Genomic DNA, 21,999 nt, shown 5'->3' with positions numbered 1-21,999 from the left:
AACCTTCAAATGACATGTTGATATATTCTTGGTTCTTGATGTGTTCTTCACCTTGATTGGTTTTTGAGGCCTTTGAGTGGAAAAGTTGTTGCATTGTTTTTTGTCTTTTCATTTTCTCTTTGAGCTGCAACATATAAAAGAGAAATGAATAAATTAAATGTTTTGTTAGGATAATGCAGATTTAACATAAGGATAATGCAAATTACACCAAAACGCATAACAGTTCTAGATTTCTAAAACAAATATATATTTGTTTTAAATTTATTTAAATTGACTTTTGAAAAGTAAGCCATCATGGGATAAGAGGGAAGTCCTCTCATGGATCAGTAACTGGTTAAAAGATGGGGAACAAAGGGTAGGAATAAATTATCAGTTTTCAGAATGGAGAGAGATAAATAGTGGTATCCCTGAGGGATTGGTACTGGGACCACTACTGTTCAACATATTCATAAATGATCTGGAAAAATGGGTAAACAGTGAGGTGGCAAAATTTGCAGATGATACAAAACTATTCAAGATAGCGAAGTCTAAAGCAGACTGCGAAGAGTCACAAGGGATCTCACAAAACTGGGTGACTGGGCAACAAAATGGCAGATGAAATTCAATGTTGATAAATGCAAAGCAATGCACACTGGAAAACATAATCTCAACTATATATACAAAATGATGGGGTCTAAATTAGCTGTTAACACTCAAGAAAGATGTTGGAGTCATTGTGGATGGTTCTTTGAAAATATCCACTCAATGTGCAGCGGCAGTCAAAAAAGCAAACAGAATGTTGGGAATCATTAAGAAAGGGATAGATAATAAGATAGAAAATATCATATTGCGTCTATATAAATTCATGGTACGTGTACACCTTGAATACTGTGTGCAGATCTGGTCACCCCATCCCCAAAAAGATATATTGGATTTGGAAAAGATACAATAACTAAACTAAAATAGTTATTGGGCAACTAAAATATTTAGGGGTATGAAACAGGAGGCGAGATTAAAATGACTGGGACTTCTCAGCTTGGAAAAGAGACAACTAAGAAGGGATATGATAGAGGTCTATAAAATCTTGACTGGTGTGAAGGAAGTGAATAAGGAAATGTTATTTAATCCTTCTCATAACACAAGAACTAGCAGTCACCAAATGAAATTAATAGGCAGCAGGTTTAAAAAACAAACAAAAGGAAGTACTTCTTCACACAACATAAAGTCAACCCCCTGGAACTCTTTGCCAGGGGATGTGGTGAAGACCAAAACTATAACAGGATTAAAAAAAGAACTAGATAAATTCCTGGAGAATAGGTCCCTCTGTGGCTATTAGCCAGGATGGGGAGGAATGCAACACCATGCTCTGAGTGTCCCTAGCCTGTTTGCCAGAAGCTGAGAATGGGCAACACGGGATGGATCACTCAATGATTACCTGTTCTGTTCATTCCCTCTGAAGCACCTGGCCTTGGCCACTGTTGGAAGACAGGATACTGGGCTATATGGACCATTGGTCTGACCCAGTATGGCCATTCTTATGTAAAAATTATTTGTAATAATAAAAATGTTTAGTACAGAAACTCCCCAACATAATGACCTCTCAAGATAGCAACGATGTGAGATAACAACCTTGGCAAATAATGCATTTTATAAATCTTGGCCTACTAGTTTCCATTCCCAGTCACAAATCTAGCATTCTGGAGCAAAATCACTAAAATATAGTCCAACAAACAAACGTTTATTTAACATGCCCCTCACTTTTCCCTCTACCGCACCCCACTCACCGGTGTTGTCCTCAGAAAGCGGAGACTCAGAGTTCAGAGGTGCTCTCACATGAGTTCACCTCCCAGGTGGGGGGCAAGAAGGCACCTTGCTCGTTCCTCCAGCTGTTCACTGTTCGTTCTGGCCACGGTTGTTCATTGTGCCACCGTTCACTCCATTGCTCTGTTGCCAATGGCCCTGCGCCGTCACCTTCTGCTGCCACCTGCCACTGTGACCTCTGCGAGTTGGTCTCTTAAGGTTCCACCCAGCTCTCAGTGATTTCAGCTGAGCTCTCAGTGGGGGAACCTTGCTGCTAGTGCAGACTGGGCCATCTCTTCCACAGAAACACTGTCCCACAGCAGATCTAAGCACTTAGACCCGATTATCAGTGATTTCAGCTGTTGTAGTCACTAAACAAAACAGACTATCTATGGAGCCTAATCAACTCTGTCTTTAACCAGTGGAGAGGGGCAGGTCAAATAGTACTTGTGACCCAGGCAGACCATCAAGCAAAACACCTGTTCCCACCCTCTCTCTTTATGCCCTCAATCAGCACAGGCTAAATACAGTTCTACTACCCTTTACTCATACAATAAGAACATTTCATTACTCCCCCTCCCCATTCAAGTGATTTGTAACCCAAACCCAGCCAAAAGCTATCACTTGGTCAACACAGCTCTGTTTGCTCAATACCTAAGTCGATTAGGTGTGAATGTAAATACAATCTGGTCCTGAAGCCTTTCTCCCCCAGCTCATCACTAGCTGTCAGGGAGAGCTCATTTAGACTTTGCTTACAAATCATAATTTGAAAGTATTAGGTTGGCCAACATCACCGAAATGAATGCACTGATATTGTCATAAAAAACAGCTGTATAAGGAAGCTAGTCTATGTTCATACTTTTCAAATCTATTATACTTTTTCAGATGCATGTATTTTATCATACACTGTATATGCTTTTAAAGTGTGTATTAGTGTTTCAATTTCAATTCAGATTTCCAAACAATCAGTAACTTGGCAACACTGCATGTAACTAGTTCACAAAACTTGGGGGGGATGCGGGGGAAATTCAGGGGGATTAGGGAAATCCCTGTCAGTTTCTATTAATCTTGATGGTAATTGTATATGTAAGTCTAGAAGCACAATTTAGCCCTCAGTAATTCAAGAGGTCTTCCCGAGTGTTTCAGAGTTGATAGATCTGTCAGTTCATAGCTTACTATTTATTTATTTTTATCAAATTGTGTGCGCTTCTGGGAATGTTAGTGGACGTTTGCTGTGATGCCAGTCTAACTTAAATCATAGCCACACAACTTTTTCACAACCTCCTTTTAAACCATGCGAACCATTAGGAATAGGCTTACTGAGAATTTCATCTTCTATTTTCTGACCAGTTTACACCCAAAATCTATATTAGACTATCATGTAAATCTTTTCAAAATTTGGCCCTTTACATTGTTTCGTTAGGGAACTCTTTTTTTTCTTAACAATTGAGTTAAAATGCTTTCACTTTAGAAAGCTCCTGACATCTGATAGAAAACTCTGAAAAACATTCTATTTAGAAACAATTATGCTAAAGTAAAATACACTGTTTTTCTTTCTTCTTTCTTTATTACTAGGAACATCATTTGTGTAGGAACAACATATTTGTTTCTTTGATCATCTTGTCTTGATGCTTGCTTAATGTTGTAGTCCTCTTTGTGCAATCAGTGTGTTGCTATGAAGACAATTATGATATTATAAACTAAGAACTATGAACTTGGAAGGGAAAAAGTCTGAGGATCAACAATCCCATTTTCAGTTAAATATCCTATGTATTTTATTTTTAAAAGGGAAGGGAAGAAAAATAATATAAAAGGGAAATTGCCTCCAGGTAGACTGTGTTTCAAAGTTTTCCAGGAAGTGATGGCATACTTTTGAATGTCTCCTAATCTCTCCTTCACTCATAGAACTTTTCCTACAAAAATGAAAAGACAGCAGAAAAGTAAAGAAATGTACTTTAATTCCTGCCTGAAATTAAGTGTCTCACATACAGGATTTCTTGTCCTCTAAATATTCTGTTGCATCTCTATTTTACGTTACAGAATCTTGAAAACAATGTATAGTAGAAACTGTCATTGGTTAAAAAAATAAATTGACATAAATATGTACAGGGAACATTTGCATGCTACACTGTAAGTACAGTGGGTTACTAGCTGTGTTGTGTTAGTAAAAGCAGTGGTGTATGTGTCTACATATAACAATTTTTATTTTCCTCCCTAGTTGTGTGCTGCCCATCTACCAACCCGATCAGAGGCACCAAACCACTATCAGGCAGTATGTCGAGCACTATTTGCTGAAACAATGGAGTTGTACACATTCCTGGCCAAAATTAAAAGTGCAAAAGAGGTAAGCAGTTGGAGAGAATTCTGTGTTGCTGATTTGGTTACCAGGGGAGTGAGTACTGTGAAAAACTTTCTATTTCTGATCACCAGTGACAATCCGATGCTAGAGAAAATTATTTATAAAGTGTCCCTACAGTTCAGCTTTCTGTTTTGTCCTGTACCCATTAATCATGGATATCTGATAGGGGTTAGTGTACTTTCATGATAGACTGTGACCCATAATGTAATGAGGAAAACAAACATTATCTTATGCTTTTCATGTTGCCTTCCTGCCCTCTCTGCCAATGACACGAGGCTCGACATCCTATTTGTCTGCTTCTCCCACAAGTGTCTTCATGCTGTCTTCCACACTGCTCCCAGTGGTTACTTTCCTGAGCTGGTCTGGAAGGGCACTCTCCACTTTGCATTCAGATCACTTCTTCTATGTTACCTAGAAGAAATTAACTGAATAAATGATGGTGAGTTTAGAGAGCCAATAGTGGACAGTTATATGTAAATCAACACGTTGTATTGTGTTGGTACACACAATACAGAGTTAATAAGAGAGTCACCGCTTTGACCTCTCCACCTGTTTTTGTGACCCTTTCCTCTACACTTCGTTTATCTTTCTTGGAACAGAAGTGGGCAATTTTTATTTTTACTCTGGTCCAAAACTCTCAATCTAGCCGGAAAGTATAAATTTATTACATCTTTAGCAAATCTCTAAATATTCGAGGCAAAGAGCTTGCTTACAATTTCTTCCTGTTTCAGGTTGGATGAGTGAAAATGTTTTCATTTGCTCGTGCTCAGTATAACAGCTGTTCATTAATGTAATGACCAGGGCCGGCTCCAGGCACTAGCCTGGCAAGCAGGTGCTTGGGGCGGCCGCTCCGGAGAGGGGCAGCAGGTCCAGCTATTCGGTGGCAATTCGGCGGACAGTCCCTCACTCCCGCTCGGAGTGAAGGACCTCCCACCGAATTGCCGCTGCAGATCACAATCGCGGCTCTTTTTTTTTTTTTTGGCTGCTTAGGGCGGCCAAAACCCTGGAGCCGGCCCTGATAATGACTGAAGACTGTGTTACACATTAATTGCTTTTTGCCCCCCTAGATTAGGTACAAAGCTGACCACAGTGAGCAGTTAGGAACCATTTTCAGTATATGCCTCTATTAAACATTACTTTTTGATTTAAATATTATAAAAGTACACAAATAAATAGATACGTCAATATACACACAGTAATACTTTTGTTTTAAATTTGTAAACTATTCAGTCTCCCTGTAAATTAGACCTTTTAATGCCCTGCATCTGATCACACCGTAGTGTATACTGTGAGATAAAAGATACAGTTTGCCTCTGAAAAGGCTATTAGGATTTGATCCAAAACACATTTAAATCAATGGAAACAATCCCACTGAATGGATGAAATTCTGGCCCTACTGAAGTCGATGGGCTATTAGAAAACACTGAAAGTTGCTGAAAAACACAGTTATCATTATCTTACAAACAGTTGTAGTAATAGTTAAGGTTTGAAATCCATATAGGTGTCTTAGTTTTATAATCCACATAGTTGCTCACTGCTTTTATCAAAGTATAACTTCAGAAACCCTTCAGTGGTTAAAAAAAAATCCAAAAGACATAGAAAACAAAATAAGAGTCATGAAGAAAATATATATTAATATGGAGTGCTATTTATTTCTTATTGCCATTTATTTATAGCTTGTACCTGTGTCAGAAAGGAGTTATATGATCATCTTAAAGTTGTGCCAACCAAAACTTTATACTATCTTCATATATTCTTTCCCTACCTAGAATGTAGTGGCTTCACAGCTCGTGGGTAATATGGTCAACCCAAGTAGAAGTCAATAAAATGTTTAATGTGCCCTCACACCATCTTTTATTCTATCTGGCTATAGGTGTGTGTGTGTGTGTGTGTGTGTGTGTGTAAAATACATTATATAGTATAGAGGCTGTATTGGCATGTGTTTGAGGTGGCTGCGTTTATTCACAAGTGGTGCACCCATCAATTGTGTTACACACATTATCCCAAATGAACGCTGACAAAACCTCTTACAGGCAGGGAGAGACTTTCATTCATGGAGAGAATGAAAAACATAGAGCTATATATTTAGAAGGGAGAGTCATAAGAGGGGACATGATAGAGGAAAGCAGAGAGAGTAGAATGAAGCCAGGAACGGTTAGCTGATGTCAGAGCAGAAAGGGAGACAAAGTAAGTTTTTAAAAATATTATGAAATAGCAGCGGCTGTTCCATAGTGAGGGTATGTCTACACTACGGGATTACTCCGATTTTACAGAATTCGATTTTTGGCAACAGATTGTATAAAGTCGAGTACATGCAGCCACACTAAGCACATTAATTCGGCGGTGTGCGTCCATGTACTGAGGCTACCGTCAGAGCTATCCCATAGTTCCCGCAGTCTCCCACGCCCATTGGAATTATGGGTTGAGCTCCCAATGCCTGATGGGGTCAAAAATTTGTCGCAGGTGGTTATGGGTAAATGTCATCAGTCAATCCTCCCTCCGTGAAAGCAACGGCAGACAATCATTTCGCGCCCTTTTCCCTGGATTGCCCGGGCAGACCCATAGCACGGCAACCATGGAGCCCCTTCAGCCTTTTTTCACTGTCACCGTATGTCTACTGGATGCTGCTGACAGACGCGGTACTTCAGAGTTAGCAAAGATGGTTACCAGCCATACTGTACCGTCTGCTGCTTTGCAAATTGGCAAAGACAGTTACCAGTCGTACTGTACCGTCTGCTGCTGTCATGGGTGCTCCTGGCCAGCCTCGGTGAGGTCGGTCGGGGGCGCCTGGACAAAAATGGGAATGACTCCCCAGGTCATTCTCTTCTTTAAGTTTTGTCTAATGGAGAGTCAGTCCTGCCTAGAATATCAGGCAAGCCTACTAAAGAACCAGAGAGGCAAACGGCCACTCCGGGTCAGAGCCCCAGACATCCCGCAGCAATGATGAGCTGCATGCCATTCTAGGGGGTGCCCCTACAACAACCCCACCCGTTGCTTCCCTCCTTCCCCACCCCTCCCGGGCTACCTTGGCAGATATCCCCCCATTTGTGTGATGAAGTAATAAAGAATGCATGAATTTGAAACAACACTGACTTTATTGCCTCTGCAAGCAGAGATCAAAGGGGGGAGGGGAGGGCGGTTGTCTTACAGCGAAGTCGAGTGAACCACCATTCTGCACTTGCTCAGCCTATAGCTGAAAACGGGAATCTGTGATAAGCACTAGGATAGAAGCACAGGCAGGACTGAATCTCCATTTGTGGGTGGGCCTTTGGTTGACACTGGTAAAATACAAAATGTCTCGGGATATGTATGTTGGAGGACAGTTCTAAACGGCAGCTTTATTTTTTTATTTGCAGCAAAATGTAGAGGTCTAAGTATTTGATTGTGAGCCCTGGGAGCAAGAGGTAGGCTGGGGTAGGTGCGACCGCGCGGTGCTGCTGACTGGGAGAGCAGCCTGAGGCAGAAGCCGCCAACTGGCATGATATTCCAGGCAGGACTTAATCTCCATTACATAAAACTTAAAGAAGAGAATGATCTGGAGTCATTCCCATTTTTGTCCAGGCGCCCCCGACCGACCTCACCAAGGCCAGCCAGGAGCACCCATGTCTGCCCAGGCCCCCCTGACTGACCTCACCGAGGCCAGTCAGGAGCACCCCCGGGACGACGACGACGGTTACCAGTCATACTGCACCGTCTGCTGTCCGCAAGGCAAGACAAGGGGATGCTGCTGTGTAGCGCTGCAGCACCGTGTCTGCCAGCAGCATCCAGTAGACATACGATGACAATGAAAAAAGGCGAGAAATTATTTTTTTCCCTTTGCTTTCACAGAGGAGGGTGGGGGGGCTGATGACCTATACCCTGAACCACCTGTGACAATGTTTTGACCCTTCAGGCATTGGGAGCTCAACCCAGAATTCAAATGGTTTTCGGAGAGTGCGGGAACTGTGGGATAGCTACAGTGGTCAGTCGCCCCTCCCTCCGTGAGCATCCATTTGATTCTTTGGCTTTCTGGTACGCTTGTCTCAGCTCCTTACGTGTCACACAGCACTGTCCTTGTTGTGGCCTCTGTCCATCATGACCTTGGAGATTTTGTCAAATGTTTTGGCATTTCGTCTTTTGGATCAGAGTTCTGATAGAACAGATTCCTCTCCGCATACAGAGATCAGATTCAGTATCTCCCGTACGGTCCATGCTGGAGCTCTTTTTTTTGATTCTGGCTGTGCTGATCAGCACTCTATGCTGGGCAAACAGGAAATGAAATTAAAAAGTTTGCAGGGCTTTTCCTGTCTACCTGGCCAGTGCATCCGAGTTCAGATTGCTGTTCAGAGCGGTCACAATGGTACACTGTGGGATAGCTCAGTGCAAAAAAATGCATCTTATGAAACACACAATAACCATCGCTGTGCTATGGAATCAAAATTAATTATATGCTTGGTTAAGCTAAAGTGAGTTATATTAATACAGTATAAACATAATCAGTATGCTTAAAAGTAATAACACAAGGACACGTCCTTTCCCAGGATGATTCAAAAGAGCTCCCTTTTGCAAACAGAGTTAGTGAGATAAAGCATAAAGTTAAACATTCCTGTGTGGGGTGGCCAAGAAAAGATAGCCATAGCAGAATTGAACTTCTGTTATGCAAACATAGGAAGAAAGAATTGGTACACTAGATCAGACCCCTGGTAGGCAAAGGTAGGTCATTACTCTGTCTCAGACAGTTGCCAGCACCAGATGCTTCAGAGGAAGGTGTAGGAACCCTACAGTAAGCAGATATGTGATAATCTGCCCCCCATATTGGGTCTCTTCCTGATGGCTAATTGTTAGAGAGTGGCTTACGCCCTAAAGTATGAGGTTTAGTATTCCTTCCAAAATTTAGTATGTTAATTTCTATTCTTGATAGCCATATAAATGTCCAATCCTTTTTTGAATCTTTCTAAGTTCTTGCCCTGAAGGAATTCCTGTGGCAATGAAATCCAGTCAAATTACACACTGTATGAAAAAGTTAGTCTGTTAGTCTTTAAGGTGCCACCAGACTCCTTGTTTTTGTATGAAAAAGTGTTTCCTTTGATCGATTTTGAATTTGCCACCCTTTAATTTCATGGGTTGTTCCCTTGTTCCTTTGAGGCAAGTGGAACAGATGCTCCTGATTTGTCTTCTTTATGCCATTAATTATTCTATGTATTTTTATCTCATTTGTTGCCTTTATAAAGTAGACAGTCAGTCTTTTCTATCTCTCTGTATATTTTAGTCTATCTTCATCTGAAAAGATATACTTCTGTAAAGCTCAACTTAAGCAAATAAGTATAAAGAAAATCTATTCTTTTGCTCCTTTGTTTTTCTTCTGTTTCATTTCAAGTGAAGATTCTAATGGGTTAATTAATAAAATAGCAAATTGTTAATAATATTCATGACTACATCTGATAATGGGATGCAGTTATCTTAAGTAATTTTTGAGTGTTTCTTCTTAACAATGTTTAATGGATCATTTATTTAGAAAAATAGAGACCGTAGGTCCTCAGCCAACTTGACCTTAATATTCCATTGACCGGAAAAGCTATTAAAATACAGTGCTACACAGAATGTATGGTCTGAGAGTAGGATTTAGTGTACCCTACCCTCTTCATTAAGGAAAAGAACCTTCTTCCTGTCCAGTGAAATAAATTCCTTTGAGGTTAGTGTTCCATTGAGTATGATTGGCAAGGATCGGAGTAGATTTTGCTGTTGCCATGTCATATGAATAAAAACTTAATATCATCCTAGTTAAAACTGCTAACTATTCAACAGTGGTGTAACTTACACGTTAAACTAAAACATTCCACCCGCTCTATCATTATTTACTTAAATTTTTTTGTGGGCACTGGCGCAGTGTGTGTTATACACTTTTTCTGGGTTTTGCCTCATTTGAGAGAATATAGTGTGCTTGCTCTGGAACTCATTGCATTGCTGCAAAAAACTATGTAAATACTACGTTCACCACTTGCCTGTGTATGACATTCACCAGGGTACAACCTGAACTACTGAAATGCTGAGTCCCCTTAACTCTTCATCCTGGGGTGCCTCTTACACTGCTTTGCTACTGAAACGCAGCCTCTCCAGGTTCTGCTCACACACAGACATTAGCATATAGTCGCTACTAGCAAAATTACATGAATGCTCTCCCAGCCCCTCATGAACTATATACAGGATGACATCTGCTCATTCTTAGCCCCAGCCTGGTACCCCAGAAATGTGCATTTTGCGCTGTTGAGCCCATTACTGAACAAAGCAAGCTCATTAATAGTCCATCATTTAATCAAAGGAAATGATTGTGTCCCAGCCTTTGTTAACCTGAGTACAGATTCCCCAAACACTTCAACCAAAACCAAAAAAGTCAGAGTTGGTTCCAAAAGAAATAAAAGATCAAACTGCAATCTAATTCCTAAATTTTACCAACCTATATAAGATTTGAAAGCAAAAAGGTTTCTCACCCAAAAGCTTAGAGCAGTTCATACTAACTGGAACACCTTCCAGCCAGGACACCCCTTCCCCCCAACAGTTCAATGATGCACCTATTGTCTTTCAAGAGATCTTGCTGCCATGAGTAGAGATGAGGGAGGAGAGGTGAGGAGTAGGTCACTGTCTCTCCTTTTTATACTGGAAAAGTCTTTGCTGGGTCATGGGGTCAGCAGTTCCATTGTGTATGTGCTGTGCAGGCTGTCCTTCAGGTGAGTTGTAAATTTGTTTTTTAAACAATTTCCCTGCTGGTGAATCTCCGATGAAACAGGTAATGACTTTTTCGCTCCCTGCTTATGTGCAAGTGTGTCTTTGTCTCTGAAAAACTAGTTTTGAGCCTGCTTTTCTAACTTTGTTACATGCAAGATCATTATTATACAGTAGAATCTCATAACTTTACATACAAAGTTGCCACACAAATTTTACCAGGATAATAATGTTCAGTGGGTCATGAGTTTTGAAATATCATCTCACAGGACATACTTTATACACAATATATCATAATCATAAAATAGGGGTGAAACTGAGGTACAAGGTGTCATATGGGGTATGGGGTGTCACACTGGATGCAATTGATTTCCTTTCTGACCTGCCCTTTAATATCTGTGGCCTTATTTCTAAATAGTGGGTTGATTTTACCAATAAAATGGTTGAAAAAAGAAATTCCTCATTCTGTAGCTTCTGCTCATCAAGGCCCAGATTTTTAAAAGGTATTTAGATATTGCTCCACTCAGCATTGCAGAGCCTAGTTGGTTTAGTAGGGTATGTCTACACAGCAAAGAAAAACCCTTGGCCGGCCCATTCCAGCCAACTTGGGCTCATAGGGCTCGGGCTGTGGGGCTGTTTAATTGCTGTGTAGACTTCTGGGCTCGGGCTGGAGCCTGAGCTCTGGACCCTCCCACCACGCAGGAGGTCTACACAGCAATATGAGAGCCCCGCAGCATGAGCCCTGCAAACCAGAGTTGACTGGCACAGGCCAGCTGTGGATTTCTAAGTCTCATTTTCAAAAGTGACTTTGGCCTGTAGGAGCCTCAGTCTTATGGAAAGTCAATGGGACTCAGGCCCCTAAGTCACTTTTAAAAATGAGTCTTGGGCTTCTAAATCAATTAGGCATTGCAAGGCTGAGCAGAACAATGCCTAAATACCTTTTAAAAATCTGGGCCAAAATCTTTAGCCAATTTGATACCTGTCTTGCCCTGTAAGGCTTACCTAGTTAGCTGTTGCCATGAGGGCAGCTAACCTGTAGCAAAAGCTTAAACACCCTTGCAAGGTGGGAATTTCTACAAGCTTTGAAATTATACTTCTTAGGAAACCTTTCCAGCGGATATTAACCCTTTCTAGCAACATAAAAAAATTAGGAATATGTTATCTTTTTTATCATCTGTTTTTGGACACAGAGTCTTCATTTTCCCTTTACATTTGGCTGTTAAAGTGGAAAATGATAGATGTTTCAGTCACAAAATTTTTATGGTCATGGTCTTGAATCGCTCTCTCCCTTTAATAGAGCAGCGTGTAACCTAATATTAACACCACCAGCAGGGTTTTTATAATTATGCAATAACAATTTTATTAACAGTAAATGAAACAATTAGCTAAGTTGTTTACTCAAACTTAGATCCAAAGAACAACCTTTCTTCTGTCCCACACTGGCAGCCCATAAAAATTTACCTTGGAGGATAAACATTTTGGATCAAACAGTATATTTGCACAATATTCAATGCTATACTTTAATTATTAATGTTATAGAATATTGCTACAGTTACTTTCCAGAAACTCAAAACCCTTGCCAAATGTTTCTCTACTTGATCCTCTCTGTGAGTTACTGAAGAAGAGCCACTAATATCCACCCAAGACCTCAGTTTGGAGTCTGTCAGTGCATTTGTTTTATTGATCAGTAAGGGATCACTACTGAGCAACCCTTTTCCACCTCTCTCCACACTAGGGAATGTCTTCTCTACTCCCACTCCTACTGTCTTACAAACATGTTTTTGATATGAGATTCAAAAGTCCTATAGCAGCACAAAGCATTTTAGTGACTGAATCTGAAAACCTTACTCTCATGAGTAATTTAATTGACTGAAATGGGGGATACTCAAGTGAGTAAGGGCTGGAGGCCCTGGTCCATAAGGCTTAAGTCTGACATTAGATAATTGGGTATGTAGAATCAACTATTACCCTTGGGCAGTACCCTCTTTTGTAGGTTATGTATTCTTACATCAGAGATCAGATGTGCAAGTCTATTTTATCTGTTCCCCAGTTATCAGTCAGAATCATTTCCATCAATAAAACAACCTCTAGAAATGGGAATACATACAGAAATGATGATAGATTACATTTTTAAACTGCTAAAGGACAAGGCCAGGAATCAGACCCCTATTTATGAAAAGCGCCTTGAAATGTTAAAATATGGAGACCATTGTGTTCAAGTGATTCTTTGCTGTTGAGCTGACATGTACATTACATAACCTTCCATCTGTCACTGAGCAAAGGAAAGTATTTTTCAAAGATGGGGCCATTTAACAATAATAACAATTGTACTAGATTGTTTTAAATAATGCAAAAATAAATGTAAAGACATCCATATATTTATTTACTCAAACTGCTAGAGAATTGTGTGTGAGAACACAACGTTTTAAAAAATACCAAATGCTTTCATTGTTATAAAATGAAGAGTGTTGAAATGCTTAATATTCAGACTTCTGGTGTGTAACCTACAAATCTGTTTCCTACTTTTCTGAATGAATGCCCAGTCTATAACATGTGAATGAGATTTGTAGTGAGGGTTTGAGGGCTCGAGGTCCTCTAAGATAACCTCTTAGTATTTTCCCCCTCTAAAACGGAAATCCGCCTGGGCTATGATTTTAATATTGTAGCAAAAATAGCTTCCTCTGGTCTGTTTCCCAAGGGTAAGCACAAATGGATACAGCAGCTGAGGTTCTTCATATGGATTTCGGATTTCAATTAAGTTCTGACAAACACTCCATTTTATTCTAAGTGTTTTGGTTTGCATAATTCGTTATTGACATTGATTTCTAACCCCACTGACCTTAGCTGATTAAGGAGAGAGGTGATACAGTTAATGCAGTCTAGAGGACTTGGCATGTATGTCCATCACAAGAAATTGTTCCCCCTGAGCAGTACCCAGCATACACAGAAGAGTTAAAGGAAATCTTCATAACCAATGTTTGTAAGGTCAGAACATTTTCCATTTGTGTATGTTGCTAAATTCCAATGTCTTCTAAATTTGTAACAAGGAAATTGCATAGTATTCCATTGTTTTTCAAAACACTGAGAAACTCAAGTCTTTCAGCACACCTTGCAAACAACTCCTGGCAACGTTCAATCTTTTGAGCAATTAATATGATGTGAAACTTTCTATATATTAATTCCTAATGTGCATTCTGCCATCATATCTAGGTGCTAAGTAGCCTTCAAGCATTTTGGCAATAGGATTTAGACTTGCTATCTCTTCCTCGTCTCTTTTCCTCCTTCATTTAGCTTGTTTGGTATTGTTTTGTTGTTTGCCTTCTGGGAGACCAAAGCAGATTATTTTGTAGCTCCATTAGTGGATGAAGGTCTGCTTTCCAGTGACTTAAAACCAATAAGTCTGCTTCATTCTGATCCCCAGTAAAAGGGAACTCAGAGCCATCCGCTGAAAGTGTCTTGCCTTCTGTTCCTGGGAGATCCCCCCCTAGGAACTGACAGCCACAATATCCCTGATGATTGTAGTTGCATATCAATGTCCAAGGATTACTAGCTAGCTTTTTTTTTTTTTTTTTTTTTTTTTTTTTTTTTTTGGCATGGCATCACATTGGGAGCTCAAGTTCAGTTGTGTGTCCACTGTGATCTTTTGATCCTTTTCAGAGTCACGGCTTTCCAGGATACAGTCCTCCAGTCTGTAGGTGTGGGCTGAATTCTTAGTTCCTGAATGTCTGACTTTGCATTTGGCTATATTAAAACACATTTTGTTTGAATGGGCTCAGCCTACCAAATGATCAAGATCGTTCTGTATGACTACTTGGTTCTCATTATTTGCCACTCTGGGTCATTCGGTGTGTCTTTTTATATTGACATAAAATCAGCACTCTTCCAGTCTTCTAAAATTTCCCTGGTAATCCAAGCTTTATTGAAAACTAACATCTGCAGGCCAGAGATCTCCTCAGCCTACTCTTTTAGGACTGTTGGGTGAAAGTTATTTGAGCCTACTGATTTAAAAATGATCACCCCAGAAGATATGCAGTATAGTTGTAACCGTCTTGGTCCCAAGATATCACCTCATTCACCTTGTCTCTCTAATACCATAGTAGATGATGTTTAACAACTGGAGTGAAAGGACAGCGTTTCTTTTCTGGCTGGTAGCCTTTGCTGTTACAGCTCTCCAGCCCTGTGATGGTGTGATTTATCTGGACTTGGCCTTCCTCAAATAGAAGCTCCCCCTCTTACTATATTGTGCAGGGACTAATTAGATGGGTGCCTTATTTTGAAGGTGGTCCATCAGTTAGTCAAACCTTTTCTCTTCTCCTGATTCTTAATGGTAAAGAGAATCAGGTTGGCTTCTTATAACACGGTGAGATATTTAGCATTTATGTCAGTTTTGCTGCCTTTGGGCATAATCCAGCCCAACAAACCATATGTTAAGGAACAGAAAGCTTTAATGGTTGCTGAAATGGATAATTGCTGCAAGTATTGTCCAACATTCAAAGTAAAGGTTAAGCAGCTGGAATATGTTAACTCTGTAAAAATAAATGCGTATTGAGGGTAGTAGCAGCAGGGCCAGCTCCAGCATTTCTGCCGCCCCAAGCCAAAAAAAAAGCCGCGATCGGCGGTGGCAGTTCAGCAGGTGGTCCTTCGCTCCTAGAGGGAGTGAGGGACCTGCCGCCCCCGAATTGCCGCAGGTGCCGCCCCTCTCCCTTGGCCAGCCCAAGCACCTGCTTGTTAAGCTGGTGCCTGGAGCCGGCCCTGAGTAGCAGTCTGACTGTTGTCAGCTTGTTCACCAAAGTTAACCTTGGTTCTGAGGAGCAGAAGAAGAAAGAGTTAGGATGATTTTATAATTTTGCAAGCCTTCAACCAAAGTTTCCAGTTCAAGAGAAAACAGGGCATTTACAGTTCACAAAGACTTACCCTGAAATTGTTACCACTACTTTGCATCTGATAGAGAAAAGGATGAATACTCAGACTTCAATACTGATATAAATGCAGAAGTAAATGTAAATGAGACATTTCTATAATATTTCCTCTTCTGGAGAAAGGACTTCTTGCTTTTTAAAGTAACAGACTGATATCACTGACAGTTGCAAAGCACATACAAGTTTCCATACACACATTTTTCCCAGTTGTCTATAAACCACCGGAGGAGATAATGCTAAGCTGTCATGCATTGTGTGGTCGTTAAAGGATGCCTACAGATGTTCACTAGAAAGTAGGTTTAGACTGCTATGTTTATTTGCTGTGTAATTTGAACAATATTCAAACACAGAGGTAAAGGAAGTGTTATTGAAGTAGCACACTGTTTTACCTATCTTTGTTAACCCTTTCAGGTACTAATTTAAGCCTAATAAATTTAATTCAAAAGAGAAAAATTTATGAAAGATTTTCTTATGGTATTTATAATGTGGCTCTGCACATGAATTAAAATGAAAAAGTATGTTAGCAGATTTTTTTCAGTGAAACAAGACAATATTGGTTAAATGTATCATTTACACTCTCTCTCTCTCTCTCTCTCTCTCTCTCATGAGGATTACCTTAAATACAGTGTAGAATGAGAAGCTACTGCATGCTCTTTCTCTTGGGGATTATGACTTCATGCAAGTTTAAACAGAATTTAGCAGGCCTCAAATAGACAAGGTAGTTATCATGATTTGCTGTCAAACTGGGAGGATGTATCTAGTGGCGCCCCACAGGGATCTATCCTAGGTCCAGTGCATTTCAGTATTTTCATTAATGACCTGGAGAATGGAGTGGAGAGTATTCGTATATAATTTGCAGATAACTTCAAGATGGGAGGGGTTATATCCACTTTGGAGGACAGGATTAGAATTCAAAAGGACGTTGAAAAATTGAAGAATTGGTCTGAAATCAAGAAGTAAAAATCTAATAAAGACATTTGCAAAGTACTACACTTAGAAAGGAAGATAAGTACAACTACAAAATGGGGAATAAATGGCGAGATGGTAGTCCTGCTGAAAGGAATCTAGAGGTTACGGTGGATCACAAATTGAACATGAATCAACAATGTGATGAAGTTGTGAAAAAGAGTCTTATTCTGAGGTATATTAACAGGAGTATTTGTATGTAAGACTTGGGAGGTAATTGTCCCACTCTGCTTGGCACTGATGAGTCCTCAGCTGGAGTGCTGGGTCTAATTCTAGACACCACACTTTAGGAAAGATGTGGATAACTCAGAGAGTCCAGAGAAGAGCAACAAAAATGATAGGTTTAGAAAGCCTGATCTGTGAGGAAAGGTTAATGAAATTGGGCACGCATAGTCTTGAGAAAAGAAGACAGAGGAAAGATCTGATAAGGATTGTGGTCATTTGTTATCGGTGTCCACTGGAGATAGAACAAGAAATAATGGGCTTGATGTGCAACAAGGGAGATTTAAGTTAGATATTAAGAAAATCTTTCTAACTAGAAAGATAGTTAAGCTTGAAATAGGCTTCCAAAGGAGGTTGTGGAGGTTTTTAAGAACAGGTTGGACAAACACCTGCCAGGGATGGTCAAGGTTTACGTGGTCCTGCCTCAAGGGCTGAGGTCCCTTCCAGGTCTAAATTTCTACGATTTTAAGCTAGGACCCAGAAGGGGTGAAAATGAGGTAATTTAAATATGTTCTGTTGTCATATTTTCTTTAACCTTGCCAGGACTGACGCTTGAACTTTTTGTTTTTATTAAGGCTGTTTCTCTTCTGTTTTATAATGCAATGGATGAAAACTTGTTAATTCAGTTATAATGGGCAGTACTCAGAATGCATATGTCAAAATTTCAAAGATCCTCATAGATTCTATGAGTAAGCTGCTCTAAAACCAAGTCCACATGATATGTGGAATCCTGGGGTTTGGCCTTATTTACAAATAAATTTAAGAATAAGATGGTAGAGTTCAGCTCAAACTTTCACATGACGATTGGCTGCTCGTATGGTTCTTATTCCAATCCCACCTTGCTTTGTGACCAGATAGCGTAAAAGTGTTTCAGTGAGTCAGAAGAATCTAACCTTTTCTCAATAGGGCCAAAACCTGCTAACACCTGGGATGTTTCAAGCAAACACTGCCAGTCTATTAGGATACATCTGCACTGCAATAAAAAAACCCGTGGCACCAAGTCTCAGAGCCTGGGTCAATTGATTTGGGCTTGGGCAGTGAGGCTAAAAATTGTAGTGTAGATATTTGGGAACGGGCTGGAGCCTGGTCTCTGAGATCCTCCCCACTCGCTCGGTCTCGGAGCCCAGACACCAGCATGAGCCTGAATGTCTACACTGCAATTTTAGGCCCCGCAGCCTGAGCCCTCCAAGCCCAAGTCAGCTGACCCAGGCCAGCTGTGGCCATCCGATGGGTCTTTAATTGTAGTGTAGACGTACCCTCAGAGACATCCTGGGAGAGGAGAAGAAAGGACATACTTTTAGCTACACCTGGAATACATTGGACTAGAAGAACTATTTGGATGTGGAACTTTGGGGAGGGTATAATAGTTAAATGTTTGCTTACATATGTCTCTAATTAGGGGAGTCAAAACCACAATCCTTTTTCCTAGAACTATTGAATTAAAATTATGCCTATTCTTGGAGGCTTTCTTGAAGCTTTAAATTTGCCAGGATATTTTCATGTGCTGTAGTTTTATTTTTACCATTAAAATTATTACTCAGTAGCTAAGACTCTGTTGTTAACTGCCATACTCATCCCACACCAGAGCTTATTTAAAGGCTAAAAACTTACTGAGGTCATTTAAAAAAAATAAATCATTTCAAAAATTGTAGGTTATACAGTTAGCAGTATCTAACTCTCGTGTCTTTAAATCACAAGCTATCTTGAATGGCACTGGATAATGCTGGGTCCTACTGATAAAATCTGTGTTAAAAAGAAAAGAAATTTCATTCTTCACAAGAGCGTGTTGTAACTAAAAGAAACAAATGCCTTTGGAAAGTCTTAGGGTGTAGTCAATATCCATGAATGAGGCAAGCTGAATTTGAATCAATGAGTACGATCTCTGAGTGAGATCAGAGTTGTCAGAACAAGTAGAAGCACCCTAATATCTTCTAAATTTTATCTTCTACCCAGAACCCTCCTCTGCCCTATACTCACTCCATATTTTCAGGACTTGGCCATTCGATTTTGTGTCATATAAGTTGCATGGATTTTCAAGAGCTTGCCTATGATGTATGTAATTTAAAAAAACAAGCCAATAATGGTGTTAAGAACTTGGATGTAAAAGTAAGTCTGTTGTTGTCACATTAAAGGTAGTAGTAAGCATTTGCTATCCTGTACTCTCCCCAAAATCCTCTGTAGCAAAATAAATTTTAAAAATTCCAAGGACTCCTGTGAGATGACTGTCTGTTATGTAGGATCTCTGAAATCAATTTTAATAGCTACCTGCACTGCTTCATTGAAAAGTTTCAGAGTAACAGCCGTGTTAGTCTGTATCCGCAAAAAGAAGAACAGGAGTACTTGTGGCACCTTAGAGACTAACAAATTTATTAGAGCATAAGCTTTCGTGGACTACAGCCCACTTCTTCGGATGCATATAGAATGGAACATATAATGAGGAGATATATATACACACATACAGAGAGCATAAACAGGTGGGAGTTGTCTTACCAACTCTGAGAGGCCAATTAATTAAGAGAAAAAAAAAAAAAAAAACACTTTTGAAGTGATAATCAAGCTAGCCGAGTACAGACAGTGTGATAAGAAGTGTGAGAGTACTTACAAGGGGAGATAGTCAACGTTTGTAATGGCTCAGCCATTCCCAGTCCTTATTCAAACCGGAGTTGATTGTGTCTAGTTTGCATATCAATTCTAGCTCTGCAGTCTCTCTTTGGAGTCTGTTTTTGAAGTTTTTCTGTTGTAATATAGCCACCCGCAGGTCTGTCACTGAATGACCAGACAGGTTAAAGTGTTCTCCCACTGGTTTTTGAGTATTTTGATTCCTGATGTCAGATTTGTGTCCATTAATTCTTTTGCGTAGAGACTGTCCGGTTTGGCCAATGTACATGGCAGAGGGGCATTGCTGGCACATGATGGCATATATCACATTGGTAGATGTGCAGGTGAACGAGCCCCTGATGGTATGGCTGATGTGATTAGGTCCTATGATGATGTCACTTGAATAGATATGTGGACAGAGTTGGCATCGGGGTTTGTTACAAGGATAGGTTCCTGGGTTAGTGGTTTTGTTCAGTGATGTGTGGTTGCTGGTGAGTATTTGCTTTAGGTTGGGGGGTTGTCTGTAAGCGAGGACAGGTCTGTCTCCCAAGATCTGTGAGAGTAAAGGATCATCTTTCAGGATAGGTTGTAGATCTCTGATGATGCGCTGGAGAGGTTTTAGTTGGGGGCTGAAGGTGACAGCTAGTGGTGTTCTGTTATTTTCTTTGTTGGGCCTGTCTTGTAGGAGGTGACTTCTGGGTACTCGCCTGGCTCTGTCAATCTGTTTTTTCACTTCAGCAGGTGGGTATTGTAGTTTTAAGAATGCTTGATAGAGATCTTGTAGGTGCTTGTCTCTATCCGAGGGATTGGAGCAAATGCGGTTATATCTTAGAGCTTGGCTGTAGACAATGGATCGTGTGGTGTGTCCTGGATGGAAGCTGGAGGCATGTAGGTAAGTGTAGCGGTCAGTAGGTTTCCGGTATAGGGTGGTATTGATGTGACCATCGCTTATTAGCACAGTAGTGTCCAGGAAATGGACCGCTTGTGTGGATTGATCTAGGCTGAGGTTGATGGTGGGATGGAAATTATTAAAATCATGGTGAAATTCCTCAAGGGCTTCTTTTCCATGGGTCCAGATGATGAAGATGCAGATTCTTCTGAGGCTTAGAGCAAAGATTTAAACTATAGCAGTTTCAGGGTAATGTATAATAAACAGAAAATTATATTTTTAAACCTCTTTTTATAAATTTTGTAAAAAAAAAAAAAAAAAACCAGACCCGGCTTCTTTATTGATCACTTCCATTATAGGGAGCACCCGAGTGTGTCATGTTGGCTTAATTACATTGTCAGCTCAGAAGAAGGACAAATATTTCTGTGCTACATACATAAATAATTGAAATGTTTCCAGATCTGTAACCTATTGATTTAATCTCCTAACATAAACTCAAGAGGTTTAGTGAACAAAAGTTTGGAGCCAGTTATTTTTCATGAAAATGCATGAATAAACAATTGGAAAAATGTGAATAAGACCCTGTTAAAGTGCAGTTCTATTCTGAAACTATCTACAAACATGGCATAGTGAGTTTCCATGCTTGTGTCTCAATGATTCCATTTCAAAGGCATTCAGTTTACAAGAAAAATGTTGTATTCTGTATAAATGTGTGATTTTTATGTATGATGTGAATATATGAGACTATTTCCATAAGTGCAGAGAGTCCATTTATTTAAATTTTGAATTACACATATTTGTTTTAATGTTAGGTGGTCCAATAAACCCACTCTCTGATTTACTGTAGCATTCAGTCACTGTTCTTATTCTAGTCAAAGTCCGAAAATTTGGTTCTTTATTAAGTAAGCTTCACCAACATTGAGGAGGGACATTTTCTTTTTTAAACTTTTTATTTTGTCATTATTAACATATATGAACTTTCCATACAAGTATTAAGAAATCTTATTAATAACCTGTATTTGTTATCTTTAAAAGATCCCTTTGTGAGTGGTCAAGTTCTTATCATCATCTGTGTATTTATTATTTTTAAATTCCAAAACCCATATATTTTAGTCTGCTTTATATAAAACTCTCATTTTCCATTAAAAAGAGTTCCTAGGCTTGGTTTCTCCATACTACTAATACTGGGGGAATCTATCCTTTTCCAAAAACAAGCTATCACGTCTCTGACTGCTAGTAGTAATTGTGATATCAATGGGTCCTTCTCCAGGTCCATAACCAACTTTGGGCTGTAACCTAATATCATCACTATGAGTTCTGTGGGTAGTCTGTCTTTAGCTATCTTGAAATTTCAATTTGTTTTCCTCCCAAATACTATTTTCTTATGTTATTCCCACCATATGTGCAGAAAAGTCCTATTCCTTCACATCCTCTCCAGCATTTATGAATCCTTATGAATATATATAAAAGGATTCATAAATGCTGGAGAGGATGTGAAGGAATAGGACTTTTCTGCACATATGGTGGGAATATATATAGAAGGGCACCCTTTTATTAACAATTTTGGA

General features: G+C 39.8%; 1 protein-coding gene across 4 annotated transcripts in view; it reads left to right on the top strand.

The window, feature by feature from the left end:
* The window catches only part of SPIRE1 (spire type actin nucleation factor 1), a 171,831-nt gene that overhangs the window by 104,395 nt on the left and 45,437 nt on the right, over nucleotides 1-21,999 (top strand). For all 4 annotated transcript variants that reach the window (XM_054019602.1, XM_054019600.1, XM_054019601.1 and 1 more), the window contains exon 4: nucleotides 3,998-4,123. In XM_054019602.1, coding sequence (XP_053875577.1) covers nucleotides 3,998-4,123 — 126 coding nt within the window. The remainder of the gene's footprint in view (nucleotides 1-3,997; nucleotides 4,124-21,999) is intronic.

Source organism: Malaclemys terrapin, chromosome 2 (genome assembly GCF_027887155.1).
Source record: "Malaclemys terrapin pileata isolate rMalTer1 chromosome 2, rMalTer1.hap1, whole genome shotgun sequence".
NCBI classification, from domain to species: domain Eukaryota; kingdom Metazoa; phylum Chordata; order Testudines; family Emydidae; genus Malaclemys; species Malaclemys terrapin.
This window is presented reverse-complemented; position numbering and strand designations above follow the sequence as displayed.